At 35.4% G+C, this 26,615-nt stretch overlaps 1 protein-coding gene across 16 annotated transcripts in view; it reads right to left on the reverse strand.

Annotated features, from left to right (window-relative positions):
• The window catches only part of LOC143233807 (set1/Ash2 histone methyltransferase complex subunit ASH2-like), a 142,926-nt gene that overhangs the window by 100,519 nt on the left and 15,792 nt on the right, over positions 1-26,615 (reverse strand). For all 16 annotated transcript variants that reach the window (XM_076470517.1, XM_076470513.1, XM_076470507.1 and 13 more), the window contains 3 exons: positions 20,687-20,776; positions 18,164-18,252; positions 2,620-2,711 (listed from right to left, as the gene is read on the reverse strand). In XM_076470517.1, the coding sequence (XP_076326632.1) occupies positions 2,620-2,711; positions 18,164-18,252; positions 20,687-20,776 (271 nt within the window). The remainder of the gene's footprint in view (positions 1-2,619; positions 2,712-18,163; positions 18,253-20,686; positions 20,777-26,615) is intronic.

A 26,615-nucleotide genomic window follows, 5' to 3' on the forward strand; every position in this document is an offset into this window, starting at 1 on the left:
GAGTATATTTCAGTGCCCACTGACCCCACCCACCATGGAAGCCTATGAGGGGATGTGCTACAATGCAAAACAATGACACTATAGCCACACCAGGGTTTTCTGAGCACTATACCCAAACATCAGCAGACACAATGTCCATAACACCTGCTGAGAATGTTCAACACTGATGCTCAGTTGACCCAAGCCCAAGTGGACCAGCCGAATGACCCAAAGGGGTACACCTCAAGGCTGCCTGTCTGCAGGAATTCAAGGCCAAAGTGGTGTGTTAGGGTTGGACCCCTCAGCGACCGGGATCCTCTACTCTCTTTCATGGGTCACCATGCACAGCAGACACATAGGTGAATGTTTAGATCCCAGAAGAGGTAAACTAAAAGAACAGAACCCTCCCTGGGAGGTTCCCTCACCACATAAGGGAATTCACACCAAGAGGGAAAATGAAGACAATGAACTCAAAACCAAATAAAATGGGTAAAAAAAATCACATCAAGATGTGTTATACAACACATAGGAGAAACCCACAGTAAGCATAAAAACTGTTATCATAACATTCTGCTTTCAAGAAAAGTAAATGGGAAATAATAACAGGGAGCTTATATTAGGAGACTGTATAGGTGGAGCATTAATATAGGTTGAGATAATCACAACATTGAACTTGCTATAGGAAATCTAGTGAGGTATAAGGGATGAAGTAAGTGAGATAAGGTTCATAACACAATTATTGGATGAGCAAAGAAAAGAAATGTTCATTGGGTTAAAGCTAAGTGTAAGATAAAGTGTGTGTGTGTGTGTGTGTGTTTTGGAAACTTAAAAATCAAATAAACTTTTAATGCAAATACTGTCCAGTGTGTATTTTTTATTGAACAATATTAAATTAAAACCCAATTAGTTAAAATATTAGGTTTTAAAATGTACTCGTATAATATGAGTTATACATTTTTTCTAATGTGCAACTTCAATTGATATTAATGGAAAAGAAAAATTTATTTTCTTGATAAGAATTATTTCACACGTACTAGTTTAAAATTTCAAATACGATGAGTATCACCATGAGCCTTATTTGATGTAACACTGAGCACTAATGCAAAATCTTAAGAACATTTTCTTGTATCACCATCCCTTAAAAACAAATTTATATCAGCATAAGATGATTAGGACAAGGTACATGCATAACTTTTCAGTCAACAGCAAAATTTATTAAAGAAAGAATAATATTCAATATTATATATAAATAAACATCATTGTTATAAGCTTTGTCAATTTAACAAAAAAAAATCAAATACTATATTTGCCTGAGATGTCTAGGAGATTTTTGTATTAAGACTAAGATCCAAAAAATTACCAGCTGCATATAACCAAAATATTAAAACATGAGAGGCCTATCTAGATGGTAAACTGTATACTTTTTGGTTTAATCAGTTTGTAGGTAGAATCAACAATGTGTTTCAACATTTGTGGTGGTAACTTTAACAGTAATGTATTGCATGTATATAAAAAATCTCATGATATGGCACAAATATATATATTTATATTTCAATGATTCATTTGAGCCCAACAATACATTAAATTCAAGTAAGGGTGCAAATAAATGTGAGCACTTTGCAATTTTGTGATCTTCTTACTTATTGCCTCACACCATTTGAACTGCTAATTTAAAACAAAGTTCAAAAATTCTCACCAAGATAATAATTTCAATCTTCTTTACACCTAGCAGCCCCACAAATTAACATTTTTTAAGAGTTAAAACATATATTAAATATGAAGGAAAAGTCTAGTTTATGGTTAATACATATATTCATATTAAAGTGATTCAAGGACCTTTCAAATGATTCACATATTTGAAATAAATCATGTTTATTGATAAGAATGAAGTAGCACCTGAATTTTGTACAACCTGTAAATGTATGGTAAAGATCATTTGGCTGTACATTGACTTAACAGGACATTGCTCTCTTCAAATTTATTTGTTTCAGTATCCCATGGAAAAGTACATATGAGCTATTTATGCATAGCTGTCTCTAATTTAGAACTGTTGAAGTAGAGGGAAGACAGAGAGTTAACAGAATCCACCATCACTTTTGGGTCTACTCTTTTTTGATTGAATAATGAGATTTTATTTTCACTCTTATAAATAAAAAAAGACTTTTTTGTAGCAATGATTCATTTACAATGAATCTTCAGGTTCACAGTCCAATCATGATTACCACTCGGCCTTTTCTTGCAGCTGAAGGTCTCACTGATACTATCTAATTCAAACCTAATAAAGTGAATTAGTATAACATAAATCTTAATTTATTGTAGCTTCATTGGTGTCAGCTGTTAAAAGTTTTCAAAAAGTGATAACCTCCTGACTAATATACGGCATGTAACTAAAATAAACTAAAATTTAATAACTAAAATTTCTGCAACATACTTAAAATAACTTGATACTGAGTAGTAAATCAAAACTGATTAGGAACCCAAGAACTAACATCAGATACAATAATTTTTTACAAAAGTTTAAAGCCTTTAAAATTCCAGCCCATATTTTGATATTATACATGCTAATTCCAAAATAATCATTACAGAAATCTGATATTGGTATTACACAATTCAACATAATATATTCACCACAAAACTTACCTTATCTTTGGAAAACATAGTCCTAGCAGAACCAGAAGCTATATTCTGCTGCAGGAGATTAGCGATAGATGTGACACACATTTGACTAAAACCTAAACAATTTAAAAATTAAAAATGGAAGCTATTATTAAAAATTATAAGCTGCATTAATATACAGTGTGAAGCTTACAAAAAAATTATAAACTGAAATTTACAAAGCATGAGCTACAATACTAATTCTGTCCAGTACAAGGTCATGTGAGGAAATTTACATGGTTCAAATTCAAAAATATATGTGAAAAATAATGAAAGGCAAAATCAGTACTTATCACAAAATATGATTATTTAGAATACAAATCTCTTGAAACAAGAATTAATAAAAAACATTCCATATACAGCAAAGACACTAATTATAGAAACAAAGAAAAAAAAGGTATTCTTTCATCAAAGAGAGAAAGAATTTAAAAGGCAAATACTACACGAATGTCATGTGTTTGTGTACAAATGAACAGCACCAAAGTACAGTTATATTTCAATAGTATGCATCATGACTGGTTATTAAAATAAATCAGAAATTGTCATACAAATGTACAAACTATAAAATTAAAGGTAGTCATTCTATACACAATAGTGGTATTAGTGTGACCCAGTGATGACTCAAAAGATTAAAATCCTGGATAACTAGCAGGTAGAAATCAAAGTTTGTGAAGATATCCATCTATAAGTAAAAGCTACAAGCAAGATTCTAAAAAATGTGCATGAAACTGGCACTGTTATAAATAGATGTGGTTGAGTAAAAACAATGAAACTCACAAAAAAGTGGTGTTATATCTCCAGACACATTCTTAATAGACAATAGCCAAGTACAGGTCTTGCCAATGACCTTGACTAAAATACAGGTTCCAGCATTTCCTTGCAAACATTAAGATAAACATTAGAAAGAAGTGGCCTCAATGGGCATGTCAGCTATGTGAAAACTGTTGCCAAGAAGAAAGTGGCTGGTAGGTAGGCATGTATTGGCAAAAAGCAATCAGGCTATCTGCACCATAAAACTTGTAAAAAAGTAAACTTATTAAAATACATAAAAAGGAATCTGATTAAAACACAACAAAATTCAATTTTTTAATTAAAAACTTAAACAGAGTTAAAAAGGCCAATGACCCTTAAAAATTTAAAAATACAATTGAGGTGGGCAGCATCACCATCACCAATGACACTGCCCAACATCATGGGTAAACCCATGGTAAAAATGGGTGTAGAATGTTGTTGTTGCTCACAACTGTAATGACAACACATCAATAAAATATGGGTTATTGTGACTTGAGGTCAACACTTGTGCATCAGTCTAGATTAAAAAAAATTATGAATTAAAAAACTCTGACCAATGCATAGCCTAGATATGACAACTTATCAATCCTTACGGAAGGAAGACAACCAAAGTCAAATAGAAGGTTTTATCTGGAAAAGCTTGTCATCATGTGGCTCACTCCAAGTCAACCACCAACTGATGTAGAGTCGAGCCTTGAATACAGAACCAAAGCATCAGAGCAGACAGGCTTAGCTGTGGTGTCAGCAAACTTGTTCCCATGAATGCCAACTTGGCCCAGTATCTGGAAGAACTGGATAGAAATGAATGATAAAGAGAAATGAGCCAGTTGATTTTAAATATCAACTAGAACAGGGTGAAAACTAATATGAAGTGATTCCAGAGCCAGTACAGAGCTATGTGAATTAGTATAAATAGTACAGTTCATATACTGCATAGCTTCTATGTGATCCTAGGCAAGAGAAATGGCATACAATTCAGCAGTGAACACAGAAACTGTAGAAGGGATCCTGTGTGCAACCACCGAACAACAATAAACCATGACAGAGCCCATGGAGTCACTTGATTTTGAACCATCCTTCCATTCTCATTTATAAGGACCTTCAGCAAATAGAAGACAGAACTTCCAATTGGGAGTATCAATCTTCTTCAGATGACAAAAAGAAAGGTCACATTTGGGGATGGTAATAGACCATTGTGGGATGGTCTGCCCAGTGCAGACAGCAATGCCATCCAAGGACAAGCCAAGTTCTGCCAACTGTGCCTGGATATGAAAGCTATAAAAAGATATGGCAGAACATCTATTCTGAAAAAGCATGGCCCACTGAAAAACAAAACACAACCCCAGGTGGGGTGCTGGGGTAACAATCAAAATTTTGCTGCATACAGTAAAGATAACTGTAAATGGCAAAAGTGTAGAGGAGGTTCATGAAACTCAGCATAGAAGTTCTGGACTGGAGAAGTGAGGAAAGTCACTGTGAAGAACTGAAGCCTTGATGGTGACCAGGGTCCAATAACTTCAAGTCCAAGGTCCTGGTAGAGCTATATACCAGAGACCCATGGTCCAGTTACAATCAATTGAGGGAACGATAGATTTTTAGCATAGAACATCGACCTGCTCCCGCAAAGGTGAAAGAGAGGACACACAGGATGTTCAGTGTCCTTGTTACACTTGACTCATAGCTGCTGAAATAAAGGTCAGCTTATGATCAAAAATTAGCCCCAAGAACTTTGCCTCAGGAACAACAGGGAAGCACAACTACACAAAGACAAAGCTCAGGATTGAGATGAATACCCCATTGGCAGCAGAAATGCATGCAACTGGTTTTAGAGTAATAAGAGGTAAAACTGTTTCCTGTAATCCACTTCAGTAAACAATTAAGGGCAGTCTTTAGCTGTCACTCAATAAACCTCATACTCGACAACTGACATGAGATGTACAAGTTGTCAACGTAGAGACCATTTGCAACTGTAGGGGAATATTGTCCACTGATGGCATAAATCTTTATATTGAAAAGTGTGACATTCAAGACACAGCCCTGAGGAACTCTAAGTTCCTGTAGGAAAGAATGGGAAAGTGTTGAACCCACATGGACTTGGAATCACTGGTTCATTAAAAAATGTTTAATAGAAATGGGCAAATGGCCATGCAATTCATGAGTGGAGGACTCTCAGATAGATATACCTCCATGTAGTAACAAGTTTTTTCAAGGTAAAAAAAACAAAAACAAGATACTGTTGCTTCAAACAGGCTTCCCTAATTGACTTTTCAAATCAAATCAGGAGGTCTATGTTGGAGGGCTGTTGTCGGTTGATTGATTGGTTGTTTTGGTGGTTTATGGCACAAAGCAACTATGCTATTTGCACCAAACACCTTGTGAAAAGTTAAAATTAAAGTAAAATTATTAAAATTCATAGAATGAAATTAAGGTAAAACAAGGCAAAGCTTAATTTTCTAATTAAAAACACAATTGACATTAAATCCAATTTTTACATTTAGTCTACAGCAGTAAGAGAAAAACTACAGTGATACAAGTAGTATAGGACATTCTGTAGCATAATTCTAATTATTATAACTCACCAGGATGACTAATGGGTAAGTTCAAAAAATAGTTTTGGTCACCTGAAGTTGGCCTTTCCAGTCCTGGTTTCAAATTATTTGACTTTATGGCCATTTTCAGAAAGTGAAGTAATAAAAGTTTTAAAAGACTTATAGCAAAGTTTTAATTATTATAACTCTCCAACATAACTAATAAGTAGTTTGTGCAGCACTGTTAGTCACCTGAAGTTGGCCTGGTTTTGAATTATTTGACATTATGGCCAGTATCTAATTTCAAATTGAACTAGATGTACTTTGATTCTTAAAAGGGTATCACAATAAAAAAGGTCTAATGTATAAATTAAAAAACATAAATAGCATTAAAATTATTAATGGCAGTTTTTAAAAAAACTGAAAATATTTCTAAGGTGGACAATGTCACCATTGCCAATAACACTGTATAAAGTTATGGATAAACCTTGGGACAAAACATGTTTAAAATGGTGCCACCATTCAGAGTCGTAACAACGACAAGAAAGTAAATTGTAGCTTATTGTGACCTGATTTTTACACAAACAACACACTGGTGCATCACTCCCAGATTAAAGAAAATGGAGTTAAAAAACTGTGACCAAAGCACAGTCTAATTAGAACTTCTTTCTCATCCTTACAGATGCAAGACGGCCAAAGTCCAATATGAGGTTTTATTTGAAAAAACTTGTTTTCACACTGCTCACTCTAAATCGACTGCCAACTGGCATGGACCAAGCCCTGAATAACAGGACCACAGTTCATGCATGGAACAGGCACAGCAGTGTTAGAGCCAGAGCAGACAGATTTAGCTGCAGTGCTGGTGAGCCTATTCCCAGGAATACCATTGCAGTCTGATATCCAGAAAAACTGGATAGAAGTAGATGCTAAAGAGAAATGGGCCAGTCAGTTTTGAATATCAGCAAGAACAGGGTGAGAACTAATGTGAAGCAATTCCAACTGCCAACTGGCATGGACCAAGCCCTGAATAACAGGACCACAGTTCATGCATGGAACAGACACAGCAGTGTTAGTGCCAGAGAAGACAGATTTAGCTGCAGTGCTGGTAAGCCTATTCCCAGGAATACCATTGCAGTCTGATATCCAGAAAAACTGGATAGAAGTAGATGCTAAAGAGAAATGGGCCAGTCAGTTTTGAATATCAGCAAGAACAGGGTGAGAACTAATGTGAAGCAATTCCAGGTCCAGCAGAGAACTAAGCAAGTCAGTATGAATGGTGCAATTTTAGAACTGCTCAGCTTCTATGAGATCCAGGGCAAGTGAAATGGCATACAGTTCAGCAGTAACACAGAAGCTGCAGAGGGAATTCTGCGTGCAACCACTGAACCACAACAAACCATGACAGAGCATGCAGAGCCACCTGATTTCAAACTATCTGTATAAATAGGAATGGAAGAATGGTTCATAAGATGTTCAACAAATAACAGTTAGTACTTCCAATCGGGAGTGTCTGCTTTTCTCAGATAATTTAAAGAAAGGTCACATCTGAGGACTCTAATAAGCCATGGTGGGATGGGCTGACCAGTGGATACAGAATGCTATCCAAAGACAGACCCAATTCATCCAACTGCACCTGGATACAAAAGCCAAAAGAAGTAATGGTAGATTGTCTCTTCTGAAGAAGCATGACCAAGGAAGGGAAACCCAACCTCAGATGGAATATTTTGGTAAGGAAAGAAATTTTGAAGTATACAGTAATAAAGTTGCAAACAGCAGAGATACAGAGGAGGTTCATGAGACTCTGTGTATAAACTCTGAATTGGGGAAGTGCAGAAAGCCCTGGTGCAGAGACAAAGTGCCTGATGATGAATGGGGTCCAGCATCTTCAAAGCCAAGGTCCTGCGAGAGCCATAGACCAGTGACACATAGTCTAGTTTCAAGAAAATAAGATCACTAAACATCTTTAGCACAGAACATCAATCCATTCCCCAACTGGTGGAAGAGGCGACACAAAAAACATTCAGTGTTCTTGTACATTTGACTTGAAGCTGCTTGATGTGTGGTATAAAGGTCAGCTTACAGTCAAAGAACTTTGTCTCAGGGACCACAGGTAGCACAACTTCACCGATACAGAGTTCAGGATCAGGGTAAATACCCTGTTGGCAGCAAAAGTACATGCAAATGGTTTTAGAGAGAGAAAGAATGAGTGATGAAATTAATCTTTATACTGAAACATGTGACACTCAAAACACAGCTCTGAGGGACTCCAAGTTCCTGTATAAAAGAACAGGAAAGTGTCGAACACATACGAACTTGGTATCGCCTGTCCATTAAAAAATGGGCAAATGGCCACATAACCAATATAAATGGATGTCTCACAAAATACCATACCTCCATGTTGTATCATAAGCCTTATCAATGTTAAAGAATATTTATACAAGATTTTGTCATTTGAGAAAGGCTTCTCTAATTCGCATTTCAAGTCAAATTAGGTGGTAAAAGGTGAAGTGCTGTTGGAACCCATATTGGGTGGACAAGAGAATGTTGTTTGATTTGAGAAACCAAACAAGACAGGCATTAACCATCCTCTCTAACGTCTTATAGAGACAGCTCAATAAAGCATTTGGATGGTAGTTTGAAGGAATCTTGGGATCCTTCCCAGGCTTGGAAAAAGGCAAGATAATAGCCTGGCACCAGGCATCAGGAAAGACATTCTCCTGCCAGATCCAGTTAAAAACAATCAGAAGAATAGCAAGAGAAGCAGGAGATAGATGGCACAGTATTTCATAGTGCATATCATCAGGTCAGACTGATGTACTACCAGACTGATGTACTACCAGACTGATGAAGGGCAAGTTTGAGTTTCACCAGTGTAAAGAGACATTTATAGTCATAGAAACAATCAGCTCAAAAGAAAAGAGGTGATCACTTTGGCCGAATCTTGACAGCTAAGGTGAAGAATGAGGCAGAAATGCATAATACCTGGCAAAACCTTTCACCTAGAGTATTGGCGATGCTCCGGGTATCAGTTACTTCCTGGCCATTAGAGAGCACGATCAATAGGGGGACATAATTGTATTGCTCACTGACCTTTAAAATCTTCTCCCATATGATTTTGGAACTGGTGGTAGAAGATATGCTGGTTGTGAACATAATCAGAGTCCTTCTGGCTTTGACGTCTAACACACAGAGCATGTGCACGGGCATGCTGGAAAGCGATGCAGTACAAGAGTGTGGGATACCTACAAAAAGTATTCCAGGCCTGTTTTTGAGTCTTCCGTGCCATGTGGCAGGTAGGATTCCACTACAGATGAGAATATTGTGGAAAATGTATCTAGGTTTTAGGAATACATTGAGCAACTGCCTGTATAATACAGTCAGTTATTGCTGCCACATAGTCGTCTATTGATGGTTTAATAAAAAATGGCAGGATCAAGTTCTGTGAGAGCAGTGAAAGAGGGCCAGTTTGCTTGATCTAGATTCAGTAGGAGCATGCAGGTCAGGTGGCATTGACCACGGACAATCTCTCTTAAAATTATCAGAAAATGGTCACTGCCTTGTGGATTATTGTCTCCCCTTCATGAAAAGTGGAAGAATAATGAAGGGGAGCAAACTGAGAGATCAATAGCAGTAAAAGACTGACTAGGCACATAAAAATATGTATAAAAAACCAATACTAAAAATATGTTGTGATCAGAGAGCATACACTCCATGGAGCAACCCCTCCGATCAATATCAGCACTTCCCCAGAGTGGATGATACCCATCAAAGTCCCCCAGGATTAGAAAGGTGGACAACAACTGTCTAATGAGAGCATCAAGGTCTGATTAAGCATAGGTCTCTTCAGGAAAAAGGTAGGGAGAACAAACAGTGATGGTATGACCAAAGGAAACAGTGATGATTATAGCCTCCAAGGGTGTGCCGAGTGGCAAAGACAGGGTGAGCACATGCTGATCAACCATTAATGCCACCCATCCATGCACTTGTCTACCACACAGGCTGTCATTTCTGTAGAAAAAAACTGCTAAAATGTGACTGTATCAGCAGGTTTCCGAAAGTGTTCCTGTAAAGAAAGACATACAGGATGGTAGGAAGCAATCAGTGCTTTAATGTCATCCAGATTAGAACATAAACCTCAAACCTCCATTGTATCAAGGTGGCTATTTCTATTTATGTGTAGGCGAATTGGGTGGAGAGTCCTTCTGTTCATGACTACGTCTTTTTTTTCTCTTTTGTCTTTATTCAAGGGAGGTCTGTCGACCTCCAAGGATCCTGCTATGGGTCGATTGAACAAATCTTTGTTGTTGGAAAATTCAAGCAACTAAGGAAGTAAACAAATGATTGTTTTGCATTTTGGAGTGCGAAGAAGAAGATGTATCTGAGGAAATGCTCGTACTCAGAACTAAAGGAATTGGATCTTGGGGTTTGCTGAAATGTATGTGAGGGACAGAGATGGGTGTTGACATTGATTCATCAACTTTTTTAACCATGGAGGTCAAAACACTTTTCATTTGGTTTGAGAATGATTCTTTTGGAGGCACAGAGAGATCTGTCTGCACTTCCATTGTAGTAGTGGAATGAAGTACAGCAGCATATGTCCGAGATGAAGTGGTGGACAGCAACATTTGAGCCTCAGGGTAAATTATGTTTTGAATTGTTTTCAAACACTGCACCTCTTTTTTCTTCCAACCATTTAGGGCAAGAATGAATGTAGGATGGGTGAAAGCCATTGCAACTGATGCAATGAGAGTCTTGCCACTGCAATGAGCACACGTCAAGTAACAATAACATGATGTCTTCGAGTGATTAAACTGCTGACACTGGAAACATCTGGGAGGGTTTGAAATGTATGGCCATACCCTGCAATTAAGATAACCTGCCTTGATGGTGGTAGGTGTATGCAGTGATGTAAATGTTAGAATGAGGACACTGGTCTGCATTATAATTCTATCTTTGCGAGTGGAGATACGCCTCACTGCAGAAACACCTTGAGTGAGAAACCAGCGAGAATCTCTGACTCAGGGATGTTCTTCAAATCTCTGTCCACAATAATTTCTTGCGACAAGTTAAATGTAGCATGAGGCATAACTTCAGTAGATATATTTCCAATTGCCTTTGAATGCAAGAAAAGTTCAGTGTTTAGATGTGGATGTTTCCATCAATATCACCAGAGCAAAGCTTCTTCACTGACTTTGGAGAACCAATAAGTCCTTCTAGTCTCATTTGAATGAAAAAGAGAGATATCTGCCCTAAAGGTTTGTCTGAAAGAGACTGTAGTATAAGAAAGTGAGGTACAGGTGTTACAGATGTTGAAGATTGCTGCTCAGAATCTTCAATACGTGGCCCGTTAACCTATGACGATTTTTTCACTATTTTATTCAGGTTTTGTTTGGAGGATCCATAATAAAAAGAAAATTATTTCTGCTCCCACTGACCCCACCCACCATGGAGCCCTGTGAGGGGACTCACTACAATGCCAAATAAGGACACTGCAGCAATGCCATGGTTTTGTGAGCACTATACCCAAACACCAGCATCAGATACAATGTCCATTACACCTGTTGAGAACATCCAACACTGGTACTTGGTTGACCCTAGACCAAGTGAACCAGCCGATTGATCCAATGAGGGCCCACCCCAAGGCTGTCCGTCTACAGGAATTCAAGGTAAAAGTGATGTGTTATGGTTGGACTCCTCAACCACCAGGATCCTCTTCACCCCTTCATAGGTCACCATGCATGGGAAACATGTGGGTGGATGTTTAGATCACAGAGGAAGTAAACTGAAAGAACAGAACCTTCCCTGGGAGGTCCCCTCACCACAATACAGGAATCCACACTGAGAAGGGGCCTGTTGTTGGAACCCACATTTGGTGGGTGAGAGAAGGTTGTTTAATTCAAGGAACCAAACAAGACAAGAATTAGCCATCCTCTTTCAAGAAGAAATAACCAAATTAAGAGATTGAAATAGATATTAGATTACAGCTAATTGAAAACCAATGCAGTATGCATGCTCTTTACACGTGTCCAAATTTGAATTACTGAGAAACAATCGAGAGTTTGTTTTATAATAGAAAAAGAACAATATCATAATCAAGAAACAACACATAGAGTGAGGCAGTGTGGAGGATAAGTACATGATTAGGACTGTACCTTGGTTAACACCATCAGTGATCTATAAGAAACTGATAAAAACTTTCAATGCTGATAAGTATATGTGGTTTCTGATGCATTGTTCTGTTCCATCATGAACATAACTGATTAAGAGAGGGGAATTTATCTTCCTTCAAGGCATTGATCCAAGGCTAAAGCAAATGTGAAGAAATGATATATTGATAGGAAAAAGGTCAATGATTTATTTATAACCTTGATGATACTCTATTACCTATGAGCTTTGTTATGGAGTGAATGGTCTCATCAATACTGGATACATCAGATATTGTTTGGTTCCTTTATTATTATACATTATTTTTTATTTACATGCAGAATTTCTTACAATTACTATTTTCCCAATGTTACTGTGATTGCTTGACCTGCACTGGGATCAACATAACTAGCATACCAGTTAGCCATTTCTTGTAAATGACAAGTATGATAATTCAAGTAACATAAATAAATAATAATAGTAGACAATTTGGTGTTAAAATACATAAATTAGTGTTAAACATCCTTACAATAATTCTCAGTGTAGTAAGACAAACTTGATAAAAATGACACTTGAACTTAATCCAGTTCCATTAAAACTGTTATTTAAACAATTTTTAAGGTACATAACATTTCAACCATCACTATGTCTGTCATATCCCAGCTGGTTTGAAAATCACTTATATTTGGCAAAGGATCTCATCAGCACTACATGTTAGACATGGTACAGTTCATATGGTATCATTCACTCCTCTTCATTTTCAAATATAAAAACTAAGAAAGTCAACTAACTTTATCTAACTGTGCAGACTAATAAATGTGCAACAATATTACACAATCATGCATGAATAAACTGCATGCTAGGAGGAAAAAGTGTGATACTCTGTGTAAAGAGCTAACATATAAAATACCAGTGTTTTGTACAATACAGTCCCATCTAGTTACCATTTATCATTTTTGATATTACTGTAGATGTATCACTCGTGTGTTTCCACAATTATTTCCAATTACTGTAACATGGGGGAAACTGTTTAAAGCTAGAAAGATCATAAATTAAAATAAAAACAATTTTCAGAATACAATAAAATATAAAGAAATAAAAAATGATTGAGAAACTATATCTCCATTGAGGCAATCTCAAATATATTATCACATTAGTTTATTTTCCAATTTTATAAATATGTCAAATTCATCTATAAATGATATCAAAAATTAAAAACATTTGAAACAAAATGTACAGTTTCATAACTAATGAATTTTATTTACAAGATTGACAGTAACAAGTTAATGAACTTCAATCCAAATATATCAAGAACAGAAGTAGTAAGGTTTGTACATAGTTTTTTTTTTTTATGAATGATTCATTGAATCTCTATTTCCATGATTATAAAAGTTGTTGAATCAAATCAAAAACCAAACCTGTTCAAATATATTTGGTTTCATAATAGATCTCTAAACAAATCCAGCTATAAACTGAAATAACATATTTTCAGTAAATACAATCTAAAAGTTATTTAGTTAGTTACCCTTAAACATATTGTTTCTAGCTTAGAAATAGACAGAAAATTAATTTTGAGAGATAATAATAATAAATGAAAATAAGCATATGATTAAACAGTAACAAATAGTAACACTTTCTTAAATCAAAAATGAATTTCCAACAATACTTAATTCCACTTATAACTATTTCTCAATTGCCAGGGTTTCTTCCTTTGTATCTCCAGTCTTTTATACCTCATTCAATTGCCTTTTGCTCTACATGGCTTGCAATATTCTCCAGATTTGTTATAACTTCTGCAAGACTGGCTCAATCCATTGCATGTGTGTGTGTGTGTGTGTGTGTGTGTGTGTGTGTGTGTGTGTGTGTGTGTGTGTGTGTAATTATGAGTGTATATCCCAACCCATATCCATACAGTGATGCACTTCAAGCCAACAAAATCACAATGAGAAAGTAAGCAACACTAAACAGACTGAAAGGCAACACCTCAGGCTTGGAATGACATGATCATTATGTGCCTTACTCAACCAAATGAAACAGAACTCATGCTGTCTGGAATTATGAACACATTCACATTCCACAACTGTGTGAACAAGGTTATTCCACATGCCCCCAAAATTATTGAAACATGGAAAAATTGTCTCAACCACCCAGGATCAATTCCAATCAGATAGCTAGATTGGTGGATAGGGTAATTGGACCACAATCTATATACATACTTAATTGCATTAAGAGTGCTATATTCTGAGCTACCAGAATTACAAACACAAGGCAAGCAACACTGAAGTGGACAAACCTTGGTAATACCATAGGTTCAGAATGAACGAATTGTATATGCATTACTCAACCGGAGTAAACAGAACCTATCATATCTGGAATTATGAACACTCATCCTCACTCCCTCTGGTCTCTGAGCAGAGAAATTAACTGAAATATTCTAGAGAAAAAGCCTTTGTCTACTACCCCAGTGACGAAAAACTGGGTGTGTTTAAACTCCTTAGCTCCACTAGTAAAATCTGGAGGGATAATATGTGTTGACAAGTCCTGAGGAAACACTGCAATAGGTGTAATGAGTTCTCTAAATTTTTAAAAGCAAACTGACCACGATTTATTCAACCCAATGACTGGTAAAGATGGGAAAAATTCCCTTATGGTTTACTCCTGATAGCTCAGGAGTGGCAGTCCAGCAAAGTACAGTAATACCACTTGATCAGCCTCTGAATGATCTGATAGAACACCTCATTTCTACATTGCAAATTTCTGTTGCAAATTAGATGAAACATTGAATCTTTGGTTGCTAATGCAGAACTGGGTTTCTAAAAGCACACCATACAGTAGAATCCTCTAAAAATGAGGTAAGAGACCTTGAATGGTAGCAATTAAAACACTCATCTCTCTGTGTAATCTGGCAGAAATACTTAAGATAGGGGGTAGATGAAAACTCTCAAATGAAGATGCTGCCAGAACATGCAAGTAACATGAGATAAAAGTATTTGGAGAGGTCCACCTTTCAGTCCACACAATGGCCACAAGGGGGAATTCCACCAGGCCACTAAGGGCATATAAATGACAAATTTGATTAGACATGACTCACATAAGATTCCTCACTTTTAAATAAAACCCACAATAAAAAATTGTTGTCTAGCATCTCTAAAAGCATTAGAATGGGTAACAAATATCCTCACTGAACATGACAACAATAAACATTTCATCAACCACAGAAGTGAGAAATAGTGATAAGATGAATCAGTGAAAAGGATAAATCCCCCTCTCTGTTTGACAGTGTCTTGGGTAAGAAGAATGATAAAGTAGTCTGTGGACAAACAACACAAACTACTATGACAAACAATGTCTGTATGTTAGCAACAACATAAAATAAACCCTCAGGTAAAAGTTATACACAGCATATGAGAATCAAGTCACAAATAGGTGTTGAGAAAGGGCATGTAACATAACCTTAATATACCAGTTAAAAAACTGGAATGGTTGTTTGGGACAAATAACCCAAAGCAACTTGAGCAATCCAGAAATTACTGGGGACTTAAAGAATATTTTGTCACAAGTATCAAACAGTTGTTGATAAGACTGCCTTATACAGGGCAATTGCGGAAGGTGCAAAAAACCATTTCTACAGAGTTTTTGTTGACACTTCTGACATGAGTTCAGCCTCCTCTCAATACACCATTGTCAATATGTGTATCACTTCCATTGAGAAATGTTCATTGCGGAACTGAGCAAAGACCAAGACAAATACATATCAATTCTAGAAATTAAACCTTGCTGTTGTACAAAAAAACTGCATAACCTCTATGCTTGAAGCTTGAGCTTCTGGTTAGCTGAGTGTTCAATGTCAAATGATGGTTGACATAGACAGAGATGACCAAAGAGGAAGTGGAAAAGGCTAACACTCCAGAAGGTACCACAGAAGCAAAAACCAGGGTGTAGCAACCAATCTGATGCTATCAACAGCACCTGACAATAAGTTAGAAAAATTAATATTTAGTATTCTGAGAAAAATATGAAGTGAAAGAAAAGTCTACTATTGTAATCCTGTCCCTTCCCAAAGAAATGCATCTATTGGCAAAGCCCATAGATAAAGTACTGGAAACCAAACTGCCAGTAGTTTGGTGATTAAATGGGAGGACAACTCTTCAATCACAGTTGTAAAACAAGAGTCAATCCAACATAACCTTTTGATGCAGCATCTATTTTGCTGGGATAATCTATTTTGGGTGACACAATTGATCTACTACTGCAGTCATCACTTGTGTAACATATGAAACTAATAGGGTGATATGATAAAAATAGTCCCAAGAAAGGAGGTCCAAGATTCAACAAAAAAAAGCCTTGAATTAAGTGTCTCCTTGGTAAAAAAAAACAACAAAATATCACCAAAGAATTGTCATTATGGCAATGTGCAGGAAAAAGACAACTACAATGAACTTGGACATTCACAGTTGCAGTAAAAAATAACAACTCATAGTGAGGAATGAGTATCTGGTGAACCATGGAGAATCTAGGCATTGACAGTGACGAGAAACATCAATTACTGGACACCAATCTCCTGTTTCTTTAAGCCCAACAACTAACAAGAATAAAACTAAAGAAAGACTAGAACAACTCTCTCACTACCCCTAGACCAACCAAACTCTGAAAGCTCCAGAACTAAGTTCCAAATTCTGAGAATCTGTGGTAGTTGAAAACTTTCAGTTAGGGTGGATAATAGTGGTGTAGATGCGAACTGATTGACTGATCCTGACTCACAGATCTGCAGTGCTCCTGGATCTGAGGCTAAGGTTACCATGCATCCAGAAATTCTTGAAACATTCCTCCACAGGTTTTGAAGGCATACAATAATCATTGGTGTCACTGGCAGCAATTAACTGAGCAGTGTGACCCTTGAATATAGCAGAATCTATTCTGGGTACCAATATACCAGGGGTTCAAGACCAATGAAGAGGAAATAGAACTACAACTCCCTGTAGGATCCAATGAAATTTGAAACTCCAACAACAACAACAGGGCTGTAGAGACTGACAATTGAACCAATGCAGAAGATAGCAATGGTTCATCAAAGAAGTTGAAAAACCTGAAAGTCTTCCAACAAAGTGTAATATAAGGATAACAAAACACTGGATTTTAGAGTTGTAAGTCTGTAGACTTATCCTGTCTCACAAGAGGACATGAATCTATTTAGGTTAATTACAAACTCCACCTTAAAACCTCTAAATTTGAGGAGAAAAAGTATTATATGAAAGTCAGAATGCACTTCCACCTGATGGTAGTAGGCTAAATCACAAAGTTCCAACAACCATGACGAATGAATAAGGCATAACTGTCTCTTCATATAAATGAGATGCCACCTCCCTTCAAGAACCACAATGTCTTTGGATGGAGAGAAACCTTAAAGATTTACTCCAAGACCTTTCAACCACCAAGTAAGGTACACTTTCAAAAGCAACTGGGAAAAGACCCAAAAATGCCACATTCTTGATGAATCACCTGAAAAAATAAATCAAAGACAGTTTATCCCAAGGTGGTCTTCTTTTTGTTTGTATTTAATTTAAAGACTGTGTTGATTACAGTTGATTGAAACATTTAGTCAGATTTTTTGTTAGAGCAAAGCAACACTGGGCCATCTGCTGTGTCCACTATAAAGAATCAAACCCCAAATTTCAGCATTGCAAACCTGTAAGCTCCTCTGTTCCACATGGAGACTGAAAGAGTCAAAACACTATAAGAAAGCACAAGAAAAAGTGAATCTAAATTCTCTCCAAAATGTCGAGGATTTCCCTCAACTGCAGCCTCAGAGGAACAACACAAAACCAAGTGTGTCTCTATTTCACTATGAATAAGATCACTGACATTCTCAACTGATTAGATTTCTTTACAGTTACTAATGCATTTTTATTTATCCTCTCCAACATATAACATGTACTAATAATTTCTGTCTATACTTTACTGTAGCACTTTTAATAACTTCAAGTTTAACCTTCAGTTAAATTTAGATAACTGCTTATTAAACAATTGTTCAATACAAATATTTAGAAAGGAACACTTATACTTACTTGCCTGTTTTTTGGTAAAAGTTTCAAAACCAGAAGTATTGCAGATTTTGCATAAGAAATGATAGTTGTACATAAAAGCAACACATTTCCTGCAGAAGTAATAAAGATATCAACTGTCAAGCACATTCAAGATAAAAAGAAACAAGTCTTAAATCAAAATTTTTTTTAAATTCTAATACTTTAAAAATTCTGTGGAAATTACTAAGTCAAATTTATTTCCAAAATATATATCTTTATGTATGCTAACATAATTGAGTATTTCACTAGTATCAAAAATATGCCAAAGGATTGAGTAGATAGTGGTCAAATACTAAAATATACTGTCAGATGTGGTTAAATGTCATTTAATTTCTCTGATGAAAGAACTATTAAAGTATTAAAATTTAGGTTTTTCTTCTTTCACACATTTACTTTCTAAAGTTTCTAAAGGTGTTTTAAACTACTTGCTGGGGTATTATCAAAACTCAGCAAGAATTTAAAAACTTGAATATTGTTATTTTTTTACTTAATTATAACTCCAAGAGTAATAAAAACAGAGTAATGCTGTATCTGTATTCTTATAACTGGCCTCTTTTTTTCTTTTACAAACAGATGTACCAAAACAACAAGTTCAACACAATTATTAGATAATGAAATTTCAAGTTTCTAAGTATCACAAAAATTGAAGACCTAATAAAGCAATATCTCAGGCTAATCAAAGATGGTCCTTTAAGGATTTCCCTCTTCTTCAACAATTTCATTTTCCATTATGACTACCATTTGTTCTTTGCCATTCTGTTCATTTGAAACTCCTTTATCTTCCTTGGTCACAAGCTGTCTTCAGTACATGATTACTAGGCCTGGATGTCTTCAAAAATCTTTTATCAGTCAAAAGCTGTGACTAACAGTGATCAGTTTCCCAACTAATTTCTTGTCTTAGGATGCACTAGTCCTCAAATGAACCCTCTCCCCATATGTTAAGATACAAGAGAAAAATAAGCAAAATATCACCCACAGTAACCAACACATATAGAAGAAACAAGTCTTCCTACAGTGCTAACACAAAGAAATTCTTAGAGAGTATCTCATATGGCTTTGTAACCAAAAGGTCATTTTTGCTTTAAGATTACTCAACAGTATAAGAACACTCAGCTAATCAAAACCACCTTTTACACTGGCTATTATCACAGCAAAATTGTAAGACGAATCAAACTTACCACCACTCAGATACTTAATTTGGTAACGTGGATTATCTAGGTGAAATACAGAGTGGATTGGGTGATAACTTGCTTGTCCTGTTCAGCTTTGATAAGTGGACTATCTTCTGTCTGCTTATTCCTAAAGATCTTGCTTTAGATCAGATAATGTAGCTGAAACCATTACCATCTTTTGAATTAACTGTGTCATATTCTAAAGTACCTGAATTTAGTTTTGAATTTCACATCCATAAAACAAGAACTTTCACATATTATAGATCCTTTTAGAACAACAGCCACAAAATGATTCTCTTGGAGCAGCTGAATACACATTATTCTTCCTGATTTGAAGTTTATGGAATCAAATAATGGATAAATGACTTTATTATATCAGAAACAATATGCTCTCTTCTGGAAAATTCCCAACCAACAGTAAAACTACTAACAGTTATAGAATAAAATTCAATTAGTTAAATTGTGAATACAATTTCAGAAGCTATTTGTTGAATGTCTGATATAGGTTTTATCGGAAGAATTAAAAATGTGTCCTTCACATGTAACATAGTCTCATTTTTTGGCTTTACCTATTACTTTGAACATCCTAGGAGTTAGAATCACGTCACATTCACCTAAGATCACACCGGAGTAACATCAATTAATCTGCTTTTTTGCCTACATACAGTTAACTTCACAACATTTTCAACCTATATGAAGTAAAGAACTTGTAAAGTAATCAAAACATCTATTATAATAATCTACACTGTAAAAATGACCTATATTCTTATATTTAGTATAATTTCTATAGCCACTGTAGTTCTAGGCATATATTTTAATTATTATTTATATTAATTTCAGTCACATTCATACACATTACCAAGTACCATAAAGCATAGTTATCTTAAATATCCTATATGCAATGGTTAGGCTAAGACAAAAATGCAAGTACTCCCATTATAAATTGATTAGACTTGAATTGCCTCATAGTAATTGCTTCTGTACTCTATACATACTTTCTTATGTATAGAAGTTAAGTACTTGTCAGAAAAATTCACTGAATTATCTGTCAACATTTAACAGTTGAAAATAATGAGCTTTCAACAGACTGGCTTGTTAATCTAACCTAATAAATTTGTAACTTAGTTATGTCATTTCTAGATAGATGTAACTTTGCTAGTTTGATATTTTGGTAGTTTATACTTTGAGATAACTAGTGTTATTTAATTTCATATAAACCTTGTATAAACAAAGTCATATAAATGTGGTCATATAAGCCTCACAAACACATTTGAATTCCGCACAAGGTGCACAGTGATAACTATAAGTTCATATTAAACAGATGAATACTTACCCAATAGGATGTGTAATACATTCTTGGTGAAACCATTTTAGGCACCCAGCACACTGAAGTTCAACTGTGTTTAGGTTTCTTTCACTGCCACTAAAAATATTAGAATTAAGCTACATAAATTTCAAATAACAAAAATAGATATATAATTATGTTCTATAACAAAAATGATACCATGAGATAATAAAAACTCCCATCAAGAAAAGGTATAATAAGTTAAAATAAATGAAATATTTAAACAGATCAAAACACAAGATACTCAGTACACATTCTGTGTTAAATATAGAGAGCAATGAAAGAACCAATAAAGTGGGTGTTACTGTACAATAAAGTTTTTGTATTTATTTTACACATTTTAACTACTAAAATAATTAAGAATAAATTTCAACCCACCTTTACATCTTGTTTGCATTTTAAAAAAGAAAGGGGTGACACAGAGCATTAAAACTTAAAAAAGCATTCTTTTTCACCAAGGACTAAAGTTGTATTAGAATTATTAACTTGAAAATGATCATCCTCACTTCTAATAGATAACACTATATACTTAATAAAGTATGTCACTTATTACAGTACTGAACATTTTCTTTCTTCATAAAACAATCTATTAGTATAGCAGTTCAAAACCTGCTAGGTTATATCTTTTTTTTTATTTGTGTAAAATGTACAAACATTTTCAGGCAGGTATTGTATAGCTAGTTAAAATCTTTGTGTGCTGGCTCCAGTTCACACCATCTACCAGGTTAATACATTATATTTTGGTCATTATTAAAAAGGAGTTTATTTTGATGTGATTTATATTAAGTTTAATTTTCTGTACTGCAAAGTTTATACTTTGTGAAAATAAAAGAGTATTTTATGAAGCCATGTAGAGCTTTTGGTAAAAATAAGAAAGCAACTGCTGAGATATGTATTTAGTCTAAGTCTTAAGCAAGGACAAGAAGTGATCTTCTCCTGGACCAGCACTTGTAATTAGTAAAATTCCTATAGTTACTATAATTCTAGGCACTAGCACCACACTGAGGACACTTATCAACATTCTCAATATGTAATAAGGACTGAAAGGTTATAGATGGCTAGAAAAAACACTGACTGCAGCAATTTGATCTCTACTGGTCATCTTCCAAATGCAGGAGTACGAGATAGCAAACATGGGTAATTCTGATGATGATCAGTCACAACATCTCATGATTACACAAGATGATCTCTACAGGGTACACCTGAATGTCTGTTGACTGGCCCAGGCACTGGACAAGGCTATTAGCAACAATGGTAATGTGAAGTGCATATGTTGAAAGGTGTCCAGCAGAGAGAGCTGCAATGCTGTTAGGTGGAGCAGCCAGGAGCATTCTAGACACTGTTCTTAAGTCTCATGGTTTTTAACTTTATAAATTAAATTATTGAGGAAATATTTTATTAGATCAGAGTCTGGGAATAATTTTGCTTTTAAATATTTATTGTACACCATTAAACATTGCTGCTGTTTTATAGCATCTGTGTTATTTAAAGTATAATTGTAACCTTATGCTGATGTTGCTCTGAAACTCCATGCACTAGCTGAGGGTGTTGTAAACTACAGTGGTGACATGTATCCAAATGCAATTTTCATCCTTTCCAATGAAACTAAATGTCAGTATATGAACCTCTACATTTAGGCTGAGTTTTCCTCACACAGTGACTGTTTCTTAATGTAATGGTAGATACATTAGCAGAATACACATTAACTGTTATCATATAATGGTGGTGCTGTGATGCAGGTGATATTTTATTATTTAAATAGAGCAACAAAAAAAGATCTGGACCATTCCTGAAGTAGATAAGCCTTTAAACAACTGAGATGAGAAGTCACTCAATTACTGAGCCATGTTAACTACTAGCAACAATGTTGTCATAGTGCAAAAAAAAAACACACCAAAAAATACACAGAGCCAGGTTCAAAGAATGAAAACAAACATTAAGAGAATCAACAGCAAATGCAAAAGACAACATTCATGACCACATTACCTACTGCTTACAATTAATTTTTGGTCAGTAAGTACATAGAGGGACCACCAAGTGAGCTCATATAGCATCACATGGGTTTCAAGGGTATTCATCCTCTAAATGAGGATATTTCTGTGATAATCAAGGCAATAGAAAATACTACTACAGTGGCAGATTTGGCTCTAAAACAACCTTAAAGGCCAGTAATGACCTTCAAAGCTCAATCAACATGTTGATCAATGGCTTTATTGTCATAGACACTTTAAGATGTTATGGTTCTCTCTGGAACAAGATGATTTCTCAAGCTCAGTTGGCATGGCTATACTATTATACTACAAGAGGAATAAGGAACCTGTTTAACTGTAACATACCGCATTAATGAATATAGGTTTTCCATATTATAAAATGAGAGAGAAACAGTAGACTGATTCTTTTCCACTTTCAGAAGTGCCAACATTTTAAAATTTGAAATAGTACATTGTCATTGCTACCATGAGGTGCAAGTTACATCCAACTAGAAGGGTGATACAGAGGAGTGCACAAAAAGATTTGTCTATTTTCAGCATATAGCCTTTGAGTATAATATAATGAGAATGATTACTGATATGAGTATAATATACTTTTAGACACTGCATTGTTTAGGCCCTATACTGGTAACCCATATTATATTGGCAGAGTTAAAATAAGTACTTGTAATCTGAGTAAATTATGTATATCATATTTCCAGCCTTGTTTGGTTACATTAATTATAATCCCTTTTTGCAAGTTTTTAAATTCCCAATTTTTTATTTCTCTTGTGTTAAATACCTGATAACCATACATTTAATAATGTTTGTTTTATTTCACATAAAGCTACACTAGGGTTATCTGTATTAGCTGTCTCTAATTTAGCAGTGAAAGACAAGAGGGAAGGCAATTAGTCATCATCACCTACTGCCAACTCTTGGGCCAGTCTTTTATCAATAAATAGTGGGATTAACCATTGCAATATAATGCCCCATAGCTAAAAGAACAAACTTGTTTGTTTCTACAAGGATTTGAGCCAACAACCAGCAGATTATGAGTTGAGCACGCTAATCATAATAAATTGTATTAGTAAAATTATTGCACACCATAATTTCTTTTCAATAATACAATATTACTATTAAATTTGATCAACCAGTTACACAAAGACATTATAAATTCAGTATAATTTCTCAGAATAATGAGATATTAAATGGAATGAAGCATTAAAAGATGTTGCAGAAATAAATAAATACATCTACATATAATATCTATGAAGGATCAATATTCACCAATATCCATAATATTTATTTATATGATTTATCTTAACACTATATAAATACTTAATAATTTATAATTTTTCTGCAGTGAAAACGTATTTCTGACATGTAGCCAATGCACACACAGACAGCTATTCTCTTTCAGTGCTGCCCTGTGTGTTCAAACCTTTATTCACACACCACAAGCCTTGCACTGCCACATACACCATAATAATTGTGATCACTCTGAGCTTAGGCAAAAAAAGAAACATTGGTTTTCAGTTGCGAGAAAGGATGGAAAGTATGAATAGAGGTAGGTACCTATTGAAAATACATTTTTGATAAATAAAAATTATAACTTCCAAAATGATATGTTACCTCCTCTCACATATACAGCTAGAATTCTACACTGAATAAGTGGAAGGACCCATGTAAGAGACAGAAATAAGCATTCTTCTAAAGCCTCCTAAGAACACCCTAGAATTGAAATTGCCATAATACAGGATCATATGTGGAAAGTCACTTCTGCATCAGGTATACTTTGCTCCCAGTGTGAAAAAAAAAAAAAAAGTCACATGCATAGGTGGAAAAAGGGAGCTGCACAACCAAAAAGAATAAAAAAATGGTTGGATTGGAAAATAAACCACAGGATATCATAATCTCAATCCCATTGAAGAAAAAACTTAAAAGAAACATCTACAGACAGTAATGTAGGGGAAAGAAAACACTGATGTGTTCCAAGGTGTAGAGTAGCTAGGGCACAATAGACCTTACACAGTAGGTTAACTGCAATCCAAAGATCAAGCAGAATCAGAAATATAACCTCCAATCCATGATATGAGAAGTATCCACACCTACTTACCCTCAACAGAAATATGTTTTATGCAAACAGATCTAAGAAACAGACACATGCAATCTACAACTAACATCTGGGAATCCAACATCCAAATAACAGTAGTAGAACATGCACTCACGTGGCAGATCACAACAACCTCAAACTCAATCAGATTAGCACCCTACTGTTCATCATCATCCTCAGACTACAAAACTCCTCGAGGTGGAGCAAAGAGAGAGAACCACCATGTCATTCAACATTATCTTCCAGATAGGACCACACAGAAGTCAAAAGGCAATGCCACCCTTCAAGTCTCATCTCTTGACAGTGGATGGCCTCTGATAAAAAATATAACTATCTCACCCTTCAGATAGAACTGCAGAAAAGCTGGGTGCAATATAAACCTCTAGGACCTACTGCACAAAGGTGGAGCATATCTATTAATAAACATTTGTAACATCATCCTCTCCTAGACAACCACACAAAATTGGAGTGCATTGCAAACTTCCAATGCTTACTGCAGAGAAGGAGATTGCCCCACCCAATTATATACAACTGCAATCTCTGAATAGAGCTGCACAAAAACTGCATGTAACATCAACATTCAAAGCTCACTGTACAGAGATGAAGTACACGACTAGAGAGCCACACACCACCTACACGAGCAAAACTTCACTGCCTTACTCTCTAATGAATGGAATTTTTAGTTTTTGTTTACTGTATGATCACATTCCGAAAGATACTTCCATGATCCACCACCCAAACAGCTCAGAACTGGAAAGTTGTAAAGACTCCTATACTCCACAAGAAGAACAAGTAGGGATAAAGCACAGTGGAAAGACTGGAGGAAGGCCAACACTACAGACAGTGCAACAGGAGGCCATGAATATCCTACTCTGAAAAACCAACCTCCTCTAATTTATTCAATTAGAGGGACAGCAGGGATGGACAGCTATCCCCTTCTGCTTTACCCATCTAAGTCTCTAGGTTAGTATGGTTCAGAATGAACATAAAGTAAATATATTGTGAGGGAAAAACCTACTAGCAATTTTGTGGAACACCCCATCTCAACAGTGTGCATTAATAATCATGGGTATATTGTATTTTATGATTTCATCATGGCTGTAAAGTATCGAATTGAGATCTATTAAATATACCTGGAGAAGTAATACTCCCAAACATAGCAATATCCTTAATGAAAGAAAGAGACATGCCACTAAAAGAAATTAAAATATATATAAAAAATAACCAGTCACTCAAACCAGCCATTTTTACATATATATATAACCAGTAACTGTTTCATTAAAGTTTAAAATACAACAACAGGTGAAAGATGGTACCTTGATGAGGAATAAACAGCTAATCAATGAAGATAGTGAGAGATAAATGTATGAGGTATAAAACAAATGCCTGACTGAAGAATTTCCTTTAATAGATGATGGAAGTTAGATGTTAGAGAAAAGGTGTCTGGGTCTGATACATCAACACCTGGAACAGAGTCTGGAAAGAAGGAAAAAAGAATGAATAAGTCAATAAAACCAAAAGCCAAACCCAACCAGTAAGGGTGGAAGGAGAAAAGATACAAACAAAGGAATGTTGCCAGGGTATGAACATGAAAAAAAAAAAGAGGCAAAAAAAGGAAGTTGTGCAAGCAATATAACAACAGAGCATGTATTGGACATAAAAGTCTATCTGGATCAGACTGGGGATAAAGGTGGGAGATGAAAGGAAGCAAAATTTGTTAGAGGGAAGAATTTTCCTCATGAAATCCCAAAGTTTGGGGGAAGAAAGATGTATTTGGATAAAGGAGAACACACATGGATTGGTACAAAATGCATGAAATATCAATGCCAAA

Source organism: Tachypleus tridentatus, chromosome 12 (assembly GCF_004210375.1).
Source record: "Tachypleus tridentatus isolate NWPU-2018 chromosome 12, ASM421037v1, whole genome shotgun sequence".
In the NCBI taxonomy this organism is placed as follows: Eukaryota; Metazoa; Arthropoda; class Merostomata; order Xiphosura; family Limulidae; genus Tachypleus; species Tachypleus tridentatus.